Source organism: Natator depressus, chromosome 1, assembly GCF_965152275.1.
Source record: "Natator depressus isolate rNatDep1 chromosome 1, rNatDep2.hap1, whole genome shotgun sequence".
NCBI lineage: Eukaryota > Metazoa > Chordata > Testudines > Cheloniidae > Natator > Natator depressus.
Genome location: NC_134234.1, coordinates 204,847,271 through 204,860,374, shown reverse-complemented (window position 1 = coordinate 204,860,374; position 13,104 = coordinate 204,847,271). Strand labels below are relative to the sequence as shown.

The 13,104-nt window shown below is 41.4% G+C and overlaps 1 protein-coding gene across 1 annotated transcript in view; it reads left to right on the top strand.

The window, feature by feature from the left end:
- SPAG17 (sperm associated antigen 17) overlaps nt 1-13,104 on the top strand; it is a 292,210-nt gene that overhangs the window by 92,177 nt on the left and 186,929 nt on the right. The window contains exons 6-7 of the mRNA XM_074975143.1: nt 6,712-6,903; nt 8,537-8,718. Of these exons, the coding sequence (XP_074831244.1) occupies nt 6,712-6,903; nt 8,537-8,718 (374 nt within the window). The remainder of the gene's footprint in view (nt 1-6,711; nt 6,904-8,536; nt 8,719-13,104) is intronic.

Here is a 13,104-nt window from a genome sequence, read left to right as displayed (position 1 = left end):
ACTGGCTGATGCTGCTCATGACACTTGATATAACTGCTGATTTCCCCTACGTAGACCAGTACTTCTGGAGCAGGGCCACAAGCACAGATTGGTTGGACCACATCACCTTGCAGACCTGGACTGACTAGCAGAGGGTCCAGAACTTTCACATGAAGAAACAACATTTCTAGAGCTCTGGTACTGAATGCTGAACTTGTAGCAAAGGTGGCCACCCATCTCTGATCCGTAGCACCTAGCTTGGCACTTGTTAACATGTATAGATTGTTGTCTGTCCACATGTGAAATTGAGCACCACACAAATAGTCTCTCAATTTCTCTGCGGCAGTCCATAGTAAGGCAAAGAATTCCAACTTGTGTATGTGGTAGTGAATTTCACTGTCACAAAGGCCTTGGCTGGCAAAGGCCACAGATCTCCAGTGGCCTTTAACTTGTTGTTTATAGCACTCCCTCCCTCACCTTCCTAACTAATTTCTGTATGGTGAATGAAAGGCTGGCTTCGGTCAGCAAAGACTAGGGCTAGGGCATGAGTTAGGTAGTTAATTATTTCCTGAAGGGATTTTTCATATCTTTTGCTGCACATCAGTTTCCAAAAGGTCATAGTGTGTTTGTTCAGGAGGCCTTGGGTACTTTACCTTAACTTTTACCTTAGATATCCTTTTGCTGGACTGATATCCTTTAGTGAGATTATTTGGTAGCTTTGCAATGATAGCGTATTTTTTCACAATCTGCAGTAGTAGCCTCTAACTCCTATGAAAGGCTTAAGCTTTTTGTAATAATGTGGGGTTGCCCATGTAGTGAGTACAGATACTATTTGATCAGGATCCATACTTACTTCATCTTGGTATACAATGTGACCCATATATTTGTCTGCTGTTCTGTAGAATTGACATTTATCAACTGATACCTTTGGTTAATTGGCTTCCAACCAGTTTAGCACTTTTAGAAGCCTTTCTTCTTATTCCCCCAGAGTTCTTGCAAAAACATTCAGGCCATCTGTCACATTGTGGGGTGCAATCCAGACCAGTGAGGGGTTGTCACCGTCTTCCCTGCAATTGTAAGTGCCTTACAATGCTTTGCTATTGTAGCTCCCAACCTGGGTCACTCATAAACAGTCTACCAGTATGCAAGTCACACCCTGAGGTGTCTGTGCATAGCTGCAGCCCTGGTCCAGGAACTCTGACCCCAGTAGCCCGTCAGCAATACACCAGCCACACTTTGGTTTCCAGCAGCCTTAGTTACGACCTGCAGGGTGACCCCAATGTACTTCCAGTCCTGAATTTCCCCCCAAATGAATGTTCTGCATGGTCCAGCCCTCTCCTGGACAGGTCAAATATTAAAAGTCCATTGCCCCTGTCAATATTCAACAGTTTGCTACTTTAACTGGAGTTACCAAACAGTTCAGTGTAAACACAACACTGGATTAGTTTAGTTAAACAAATTTATTTTATTTTTAATCTATAATGAGAGATTTTAAGTGACTACAACTATAAGGCATTAAAGTCAGAAATGGCTTCAAGATAAATAAAGATAAAATGTTTTCTAATAGCTAGAACTTAAAAAGTTAGACTTGTTTCAAGGTAAAATACCAGTTACCAGCAACAAGGCTGACCAGATTCTCAACTAAGGCTGTCCCTCAAAGTTAGCTGAAAAAGAGAGCGACCTTGGGGTCTTCTTGCTCTTCACTTTTATAGTCCAGTCATCCTTTGAAGTAAATTCTTCGGAGGATTATCCCTCAAAGCAAAGGTTATTCAAACAGTAAAGAAGGTGACATGGAGTCTGGTGAAGGTGGCTCCATGCTCTTTGTTCTCTCCTGTGTATGCCGATTTGCCTTGTCTCCTGCCATTCTCCTTCTTGCTGTCTCAAGGACTCTGTTTACTACTTATATGTAAATTGAGGTAAATTGACATGTTTAGGATAGACCTGTTTAACAACTTTGCCTAGTCAGAGCTGTGTGGGTTTGAACATGTGCTAACATCAACATATAGGGGGAATTCATAACTTTAGATATGATGATGCTATATACATTTCACCATGATATTATTGACCAAGTTATTAGTTTTCAAATGTAACCTCTCAAGGCATATTTTGTACAAGCAAAGTTCATGTCTTTCATAACTTCCTCTATTAGACTTTGAAACATGGCAGACACTCCAGATATTCCCTTGGGCATGAGTTCAAACTGATAGAAACCCAAAGAGCAGATGAATGGTGTCTTTTTGTTCCAGCAGGATCTGGTAATATTCACTGCAAAAATCCACCACTGAGAACCCTAGCAAACAGACCAAAGTATCTTGTACTTGAGGAATGATGTACTGATCTATCACCGTGCATCTTTTGAGCACTTGGTTGTCTCTCTCTATTTATCCTTATGTTCCCATTCAACTTCTGTACTCCCACTATAAAAGAGATATATGGGCTGCACGATTCTGCAGTAATGCTATTTGCAAGCAGTTCCTGAAGATGGTGTTGCAGGTCCTCCATCTTGGAGAGAGCAATCTTCCTTGAACAGGGGTGGCCAACCTCTGGCTCTGGAGCCACTTGCAGCTCTTCAGAAGTTAAGATGCGGCTCCTTGTATAGGCACCGACTCCGGAGCTGGAGCTACAGGTGCCAACTTTCCAATGTGCCAGGGGATGCTCACTGCTCAACCCCTGGATCTGCTACAGGCCCTACCCCCACTCCACCTCTTCCTGCCCCCTCCCCATAGCCTGCTGTGCCCTCGCTCCTCCATCCCCCCACCACCTCCTGCATGCCACGAAACAGCTGATTGGGGAGGAAGGGAGAGGTGCTGATCGGCGGGGCTGCCGATGGGTGGGAGGCTTTGATGGGGGGGAGGCTTTGATGGGGGGGCTGCTGACGTATTACTGTGGCTCTTTGGCAATGTACTTTGGTAAATTCTGGCTCCTTCTCAGGTGTAGGTTGGCCACCCTGCCCTAGAACATGCTCTGAAAGGACATGAGTCTTATAGTCTGATGACATGGTCTTCTGCCTACATGCATCCCATGACCCATTTGTGTAGCAAGAACACCCTGGATCTTTCACAAAATTTCTTCCTCAGACTCTTGCAGGGTCTGGATTCACATGTGGGGGTGGGGTGGGGAGGGAAGGTCTCTGGCTCAGGGTATTTAGGTATTGCTCCCCAACTCATCTGCAGGAGTTGGGGAGTACCTCAAAAAGTCAAGAGTTGTTCCCTATGAGAACAGACACATCAGACACCAGAACCTATCACTGCTGCTGTGTTCACTTCTTGTCTTTTCCTGACAACTTCCTCTGAAAATTCCAGGACCTCTACGATGTTCCCTTGGTAAGGGTATTCTTCCATGCTAAGGCCACACAGGCCTAGTCCAATCAGTGGCTTTACTGTCAATTCCTAAGCATCTTTTGGTAGAAAAACTGAAATAGTCCCTTGGGATCCAGTATCAAGTAAGTTATACATTCTGTCCCTTCATCCTTTACATCCTCAACTTCTGCTTGAGCTTCTATTAGTCATGATGGTATTTAGGCTTGGAGAATCTTTCCATGGGAGCCTTTAAGTCAGAGGTTCCCAAACTGTAGGTCGTGACCCCAAATGGGGCCAGGCCATCAGCAGATGGGGTTGCAGCAATCTCTAGTGTACAGAGGACACCATTTTGCTCTGCACAGTATGACTTCCATGCAGTGTATGTGAGGCCATGCTGCATGGAGGATGCCATTTTGCTCTACAAAATTGCATCCTCTGCACAGCATGACGTTGCATGCACCATACATATGAGGTCATGCTGTGTGGAGGACACCACTTTGTAGAGCAAAATGGCCTATTCCATATGATATGACCTCACACATACAGTGTGTGCAAGGTCACACTGTGGGATGACCTCCTGAGGTCCCTTCCAACCCTGTGATTCTATGATTCTAAGAGTGCCATTTTCTCTTCAAAATGGCATCCTCCATGCTGTCTGGGGTCCCGGGAGAAAATAGTTCATTCAAATGGGGTTGTGCCAGCAAAAAGTTTGGGAACCCCTGCTTTAAGTTCTGAGAGCCTGAGTGTCTCCTTTCTGAAGCCCCTTGCCAGTTTCTCAATTCCCCCAAACTCATCCTCAGCATCTGGTACACTAAGGTGGAATTCTCTTCATTCTGATACTTGACAGCAATATGTACATCCTGGCCACAACTGTAGCAGAAAAATTGTCCTCTCCTCTTTTGCTCTTACAGGGAAGTGACTCTAAAAGCTGTTGTCTTATTAACCACTGCCTCTGGCTCCTTGTGCCCTGAAGTCTTGAATGAGTTGAGAATGGAATGAGGTCCCTGTTTGGAAGTACTGAATCTGTGTATTAAACAAATACATTTTTATTAAGAGGGAAAGGAACACAGCATTAATTTGGGAAAATAACGCAACCATCTGTTTATACAAATAAGTAAAACACGCACCTGCACAGTATCTTTGGCAGTAGTCCTTTGTTTTTTCACTTTCTGATGTGAATGTCAGATGTCCCTTTCCCATACCACTTGCCCCACTTCCCTTTCTGTGCACCCCACTCAGTTTGTTGGCAGTGTTTAGTGATGTCCAAGAGTCTGGTCCCTCTCCACCATTCCAGTGGGAAATGCTGCTTGGTTTCCATGAAGAGAAACCCTGTCACTGCCTCTAGCCTCAATGCTGACTCTGCATCATCTCTCACATGGCATATAGGACCATTGACTAGAGTGCTTGCCACCAGGGACTTGCTTCTCACTACAAAGTAGCTGCTCCCTCTCTGGCTTAAATCCAAGTTCCATTCCCTGGCAATGCCAGAGAGATATTTTTGGTTAGGGTGACTTCATTTTTCTGTTGCATAGCAATGATTATATTTCATTACCCCACACCCAAAATGTAATAGAATTTTAATCATAACAACCAAAATGTTCATACTGGAAGGGTGGATAACATGCAAATAAGGTCTACTCAGTCTCTCTTCTTCCAGTTTAAATGGCAACAGAGAGCACTTTCATAAAGCTTCAGAAAAAGAACAGGAGGACTTGTGGCACCTTAGAGACTAACAAATTTATTTGAGCATAAGCTTTCATGAGCTTCAGCTCAAGCTTATGCTCAAATAAATTTGTTAGTCTCTAAGGTGCCACAAGTCCTCCTGTTCTTTTTGCGAATACAGACTAACATGGCTGCTACTCTGAAACCTGTCATAAAGCTTCAGAGTTAGCGCAGACTTACATTAATAAATAGCCTTTTGTCATACACTGCACAGTAGCTCTAAAGTGCTGTAAGAAGTATGTGCAACCAGTAAGAGTCAACTAGTACAGCGTTATATTTGCTATTCAATATTGTAAAGTGCAGTAGTACACATTAAAGTGCAGAGGGAGGGTTTGATCCTGCAAGTTGCTGAGCCCTCTAGTCCAATCCAGCAAAGCGTTTGAGTATGTAATAGTCCCAATTACATCATGTATTTAAGTGCTTTACTAGACTGGACCAGAGTGCTCAGCACTGTGCAGAATTGAGCCCTTTATGAGACAAGGCTCACTGTATACTGCACTTTGTTTCCTGCAACATATAGTAGAACCTCAGAGTTACAAACACCAGAGTTACGAACTGACCAGTCCATCACATACCTCATTTGGAACCAGAAGTACACAATCAGGCAGCAGCAGAGACCCCAAAAAAAGCAAATATAGCATAGTACTGTGTTAAAAGTAAACTACTGAAAAAAATAAAGGGAAAGCAGCATTTTTCTTCTGCATAATAAAGTTTCAAAGCTGTATGAAGTCAATATTCAGTTGTAAACTTTTGAAAGAACGACCATAACTTTTGTTCAGAGTTACGAACAACCTCCATTCCCCAGGTGTTTGTAACTGAAATTCCGATGTACTGTTTTCCAGTTTTGCTAGTGAATCAGGATGGTGTCTAGAAAGCTCTGCCTCATTCAGTACATATATTCACTTCATTTCCCCCTGAGCAGTAAACTGTGCTATGCATGCATGAGCACTGCCGCCTTCATTCATTTAGAACACTTGGAGATTATTAAAAAGCATTTTAGCTGTGTAAAAACACACTCCTGCACATGTTCAAACTATAATTGACAAACCAAAAGAACTTGGGCAAATCAAAAATCCATTTTTCACCAGAACACTGAAAAGTGCCTATCCTCCCACAGGACTCATCCTGCCACATTTCAGCTTCTTACCCTTATGCACTTTGGCGCTAAATCAAAGTCAAAGACTTTTTATGATGTGGAAATGTTCCTTTTCCATTTCCCTCACTCTCAAAACCAGCTCAAGTATTTTTGTACATACTTTCCTAAAAAATTCACTGTTGGACAGTAACTGTTTCATGTACCATATGCTGGGTAAGAACATGATAGGACTCCATATTTCTGAAACTAAACTGGCTCTCTATTAAAAGAGCTATTTACAGAGATGCTGCATCTGTAGCACTCTTGCCATGTGGAGACATACTGGCTTCCTGGTGCCTCCTCCAAATTCTTCGCTTCTGCAAGCTGTGCTCTTCCCTACAAGTTCCATGCAGGTTGCTACAGAAACCACTTGGAAAATTTCAGTCTAAAAGATGAAAGTTCAGAAAATTGTGTGCATCAGAACAAAAGGGTTACAATAGAAATGTTCGTGCAACCTTAAATATGGCTGTTGCTATGCAATTGAGCTACAATATACTTTAATATAGCAGTTGAAATGATCTATTCTAATCTGCTTTCCTTTTGTAATGTGACTGGTGATTTCGATATTTTGAACAGATGATGAACCAGATGATGCCCAATATTACTTCATAGTTTGGGGTTTCCACAACCCTCAGTTACTGCCTGTGCTCTCTGAGCTTGGGGTCAGTATCTCAAATGTGATTAAGATTTCTTCTGAAAATTACGAGCCATTGCAGACATACTTGGGAGCAGCTAAACTGCAAGAAGAATCATTACTTACACCTGAAGGTAAGCTAGTGATAGGACAAATATCCTTTATAAAATCCTAACTATTCTATTTTAAAAATTTTATTTAAATTCTTATCCATGCTTAGCATTGTGTTATCTGAGTGCCTGTGCTCTCTTTTTGAAATGTTTGAAATATCTAGGCCTACAGGAGGAAATGAGCTGAATATTTGTATGCTACCACTTAGGAGTCAGCCAGTTAGCTTCTTTGATGCTTGTCACTAGTGCTGGTACTTGCTTTGCCTTGTAATCCCCAGGAGATGTACTATGGTATCACAACTATTAGAGATGGAAAATTTTCTTGTCCAATATTTACAGAAGAGATTCAACAATATTTTTCTCCTCTTAATATTCTTCCTCACTCCCTTCTTTTCCCAGTTTTCTAGATCTTACATTGAAGAATAATTAACTAGTGGCATCGAGCCCACCTATCACTTTGGAAAAATTGGTATAGTATTAGTACAAATGAAACTTATAGGTCAAAAATTTAAATGAAAGGACTACAGATCTTGAGTAAATTGTCTGCGAAGCCTCTTAAAACATTTATCAGTTACAGGAACTGAAGATGCATCTCAAGCTCTTTAAGACTGATGGAGTCATAAAATCATAGAATATTAGGGTTGGAAGAGACCTCAGGAGGTCATCTAGTCCAACCCCCTGCTCAAAGCAGGACCAACCCCAACTAAATCATCCCAGCCAGGGCTTTGTCAAGCGGGGCCTTACCCCCACTGCACTGTATCATACTCAATATATAAACATCTGTACCATACACTCAGACATAATTTTCCAATTCACATTTGTTTGATAACAACCCTTGAGCAGCATCAGTAGATGGAAGTGCCTTAGTTGAGGAAGGATAGTCCAGGGTTCTCTTCATAACTGCCACAGAATCCTTGTGTGGCCTTGGGAAAGTTACATAGGCCAAACATTTCAAAACAGTCCACTGCCGTATTTTTGGGGTTATCACTGGAGTTATACCAGGGATAAATTTAGCCCCAGGCCTGATTTTTAGAGGTGCTGAGCATCCAGAACTCCACATGAAATCAAGGCATTTGCAGTTGCAGATTCTCAGCAACTCCAACAATCAGGCCATGATCCCAGAGTGAGTTTGCAGGGCTGGCATTTAGCAAACACATTTTTTCCTCATTATCTGGGTACATCTGTAATTTGATCATAACAATACAGTAAACATGGAAACCTGCACTGACATTTCTACAATCACATTTCACTGATGAAATGCACTTTATCTATAAAATGGGGATAATAATACTTACCTACCTCACATTTAAAGAACAGTTACTAGTTTATGCCCAAGGCATTTTGATAAGTATAACCTTAGATTTTGGATTTCGGGCATTTATTTGTTGTTTCTTCAAGTGCAACATCCTACGAAGTTTTTCCCTCCTTAAATTTTTGTTTACAACCTTAAGTTGGGCTTGACCTCGGATATTTTTCTGGGAATTTGCGTAAGAATGGGAATTGTTTGAACACCACTTAGGGTAGAGAAGACCAACCTGCAATTCATGTTTCCTTCTCAATATTCCAGAAATATGTCTCATACTCACTATTCCCATGTAAAAGGGAGATATTTGGATACAAATATGCTATAATTTATCTAATAATGATGCATTTATAGTTGTAGAAGCTGAAAAAATGAAGAAAGCTAAAGCTATCAACGACTTGGAAACATTCTGGAAATACTTGGAGCCAATTCTGAACAGTGGGAAACATGGATCAGCTCTCTTTGATGTTGCCAGACTTCATCACGTAGTAAAGGAAAATACTTTTCCCCCAGACTGGACTAATAGTGACATGATGGTTAGTAGTTTCTTCTTTCACAATGAGCTGCCCATTTAGTTTTTATAGCATTTAACACCAGTTTAAGTACACTGGGAATTTGAGCTGTGTGTCTGTAAAACTTTGAACCAGACTAATTGGTTTACAGAGCATACAAACTATGCCTATGGAGATTATAATCGCCTTGAATGAAAGCCATTTATTTTCCATGCCTTATAAATTTGCTGGGTGTATCTATAGGGCTTCTATGTTCTTTGAACAAATGTGTTAGAAAGTGAGTTTCTAAACCATGGGCCATGGCTGTAGAGTTTTAATCTCTTTGAAGTATAATACTAAACAAATTCATAGCTTCCACACACTCCTCATTAGAGGTTCAAACATTGGTATTGAATAAATTCAAAATTATAGTACCAGCCCTTTAACAATAGATCTGTGTCCTAGATCTCATTGAGGGCAAATGAAAATAAAGGAATAATAAAACAAATGTGGAATTTCTGGGCAAGCCATTGTTGAGATATGATGTTCTAATATACATCCCACATTGCCTCTGGGGGGTTAGCCCCAAAGCATGCTTCAAATGCAGTATACAATGATGGCCACCGACCCTCTTTCTTAAAATCATAGAATATTAGGGTTGGAAAAGATCTATGCGGTCATCTAGTCCAATCCCCTGCTCAAAGCAGGACCAACACCAAATAAATCATCCCAGCCAGGACTTTGTCAAGCCGGGCCTTAAAATCCTCTAAGGATGGAGATTCCACCACCTCCCTAGTAACCCATTCCAGTGCTTCACCACCCTCCTAGTGAAATAGTGTTTCCTAATATCCAACCTAGACCTCCCCCATTGCAATTTGAGACCATTGCTTCTTGTTCTGTCATCTGCCACCACTGAGAACAGCCTAACTCCATCCTCTTTGGAACCCCCCTTCAGATAGTTGAAGGCTGCTATCAAATCCCCCCTCACTCTTCTCTCCTGCAGACTAAATAACCCCAGTTCCCTCAGCCTCTCCTCGTAAGTAGTGTGCCACAGCCATCTAATCATTTTTGTTGCCCTCCGCTGGACTCTCTCCAATTTGTCCACATCCCTTCTGTAGCGGGGGGCCAAAACTGGATGCAGTACTTCAGGTGTGGCCTCACCAGTGCTGAAGAGAGGGAAATAATCACTTCCCTGGATCTGCTGGCAATGCTCCTACTAATACAGCCTAATATGCTGTTGGCCTTCTTGGCAACAAGGGTGCACTGATGACTCATATCCAGCTTCTCATCCACTGTAATCCCCAGGTCCTTTTCTGCAGAACTGCTGCTTAGCCAGTCAGTCCCCAGCCTGTAGCGGTGCATGGGATTCTTCCATCCTAAGTGCAGGACTCTGTACTTGTCCTTGTTGAACCTCATCAGATTAGTCTTAAAGACTAATCACCCAGTAGAAGCCAACCAGCATTTCTTTCATCCGCAGAGGTGTCCCAGCTCAGAACTCTTCCCCCAAGTTTCTTGTCTTTATTTTTGTGCAGATTGAATTCTCTTTTTCTGTTCTTCTTTTCTTCTGTTCTCCTTTCCACACGTATCTTCAGCTCTTCCTCCCATGTGAGCTTTTTTTGTTCTCTTCCATTTCCTCTCAGAGCATCATTGGCTTTGTTCAACAAGGTCACTCAATCTCGTACCACATAGAAGATCTCCCTCCCCACAGTACTGCTTCAAATACAGCAGAATTCAGCATAGCTGCAGTGCAAACAAAGGAAGGACAGCCCTCTGCTAAAAAGTAGTTTTGTACCCCACTCCTTTTTAGCAAGGATCAGTGTGACCAGGAAGTAGCAGAGAAAGCCCAAGCATTTGCTAGGTGTTCCTACTCTAGATCTTTACCATAGCAAGGGATCCAGTGTCTCCCTGTTCACATTAGATGAGGGGGGAAATCCTAAACTACCATAACACATTCCATAATTTCTTCCGGTTTATTTGTGGTTTAGAGTAATAGGGTTAGGGGACAGACTATTTCCTTCTAACACTTATATTAGAGGATTAAATTTTGCATATAAACAGTCAGTGAGCGAGCAGTTATTCTCAAACCTGAAGGGATCAGATTGCATGTGGCTAATTCCACAGTGGCTTATAAGGCATGCCTTGGAAATGCCTCATTTGTGGGAACATGTAGAACTGCAACTTGAAGTTCAGTCCACGTGGCATTACTTTCGTCACCTGACCTTGAGATTCAATGTCCATTTTGGAAGAGCAGTTCTTTGGTCATTCAGTTAAAATCCTCTCATTCCCATCTCTTTTATGGGTCTGTTGCTTATGAATATCCCAACAGTAAATATCTTTACTGTCAGAGACCAATATAGACTCTAAAGAAGTGTGTGTGGGGGGGTGTTTGTAGGGCTTTAAAGAAATACATATACATAAAGACATACACCGAAGGACATAGGACCATATCGTATACAGTGAATGGATGCAGTAAGTCTATTTCAGTGGATTTCCTCTGGAAAGTCTTTACTGAGGTTAAATACAGCTCTGAACTGCCTCCAGGACATGCATGGGGAGGACTCAAATGAAGGACTGCCAGACATGCTATCTGAAAGAAGAGAGACTGACGTATAATACAAGTAAATTACCTTTATTCAGGTTTGCATATTTTGAAAATGTGCCTTGCCACAAATATCAGACTTTCCCAAAACACCCTCCTGTGCCCAAAAAGTACAGGTGGGAAGTTTTAGACGGAAAACAGGGTGTGGGTTTTTTTACAAAGTATGCGTGTGCTGGGAGGAGAGATGGTGGGGAATTGATATTAGAAACTCTCATCTTATCCTAGCTATTTGTCTTGTTGAACATTGGCAGTTCATGTTGCTTGTAATGTCTGTAGAATTTCTCATTTTGTTTATAATATTTGCAAGTTCAAAACATTCCAACAAGCCTAAATTAAAATGTTCCAGTGTCCTAGTAACCACTGATGAATAATGAAACAAACATGAGGAGGTTTCTAGATCAACCATTTTTGACAGATGTTTTGGGTTGGAAAAAAGAAAAGTAGTTCAGACTTTTTAAAAAATAAAAAACACTAACTTTTCAAAGTCCTATTATTCAAAAATGACTTGCCTTACTAATCTTGAAGTATCCTGTCATAAAGACAAATAATATCAAAAGTGATTGGTGATTTTGGGTGTCTAACTTGAGACACTTTAAAGAACCCTGAGTTTCAGAAAGTGTGTGCTTAGCACTGATGTAAAACCAGGTTCCTTCAAGATGTCTCAAGTTTGGGAACTTAAAACAGCCTTGTAAAATCATTATAATAATTACTATAATTTTTTATTTTTTTAAATTTTTGACCCAAGCGACTGGCTCATCTTACATACAAAATGGGTGCACCAAACTGGTCAGAGCAAAGAAAACTGAATGTATTCATTCTCCCCAGTATGGGGAAAAGAACCAAAATCAACAAAACACATCAGAGGTTACCATAAATAACTTTATAAGGCTCTCAGCCAAAGATAACATTAGACTAACTTGCCAGCTCTGAGCCAGAGCTTCTCTGACTAGCCCCTTTCTCCTCAAGTTTCATTTTTTTTTTAAATCCTGTCTCCTATGTTTCTGGTTCCTATTTGCTAACTTGTTGCACCCATGACTCCAGCAGGGTTTAGCTAATCTGACTGTTCCAGTCATCAGTAGCCCATCAGCCACTCAGATTAGCTTTTTACATACACCCAGAGTGTGCATTTGGTTTTCTGGGAGGGAAAGAAAGATCTACCTTTCACACTATAGTCATATAGCATACACTCATATATTAATACCATTCAGAACAGGGAAACCCAGTACAGGAAAGATAGATGAATCTCAAATGGTTAAAGTCACTTAACTTTATACACCGTCTCTTGACAGACAAAACTATCAAAATTTCATCCAAAAAAGAGAGACCATTTTTGTTTTGCCCAAGAAAAAATTAAATGAAGAGTCAGTTTTAAAAATCTGTTGTATCATTTTTGTGAAGCCTAGCATAAACAGAAGAATATGGCCAAGCCAGCTAATACCAAGTGAAGCTTGAGTTGGCCTCAGGTTGGAATTGGTTATCTGGCCCCAGGTGATGTCAGTCTCATGGTGATGGCAAATCCTGTCTCAGTTGTTTTACTCTTTCCACTATATCATTCAGTGTTTAATAAAATCCACAGCAAAACACATCAGAAGCTTTCACCCTCCAACTTACAGCTTCATTCAAATGTACTTTTGGCCTTTATGTGGTCTAGTGGCATCATATTGCTTCCACCTGTGGAATCAGAGTTCAGATCTTGAGGTCTTCTTCCCCCCCCCAGGACAGCAAACAGTAGGAGTACTGTGGAATGACATTGAATTCTGTAAGGAGGCTTGTTCTGCCTTCCTTGGGTGGAGGGAGTGTGATCACTTGTAGCAATCTACAGCTGCATGCAG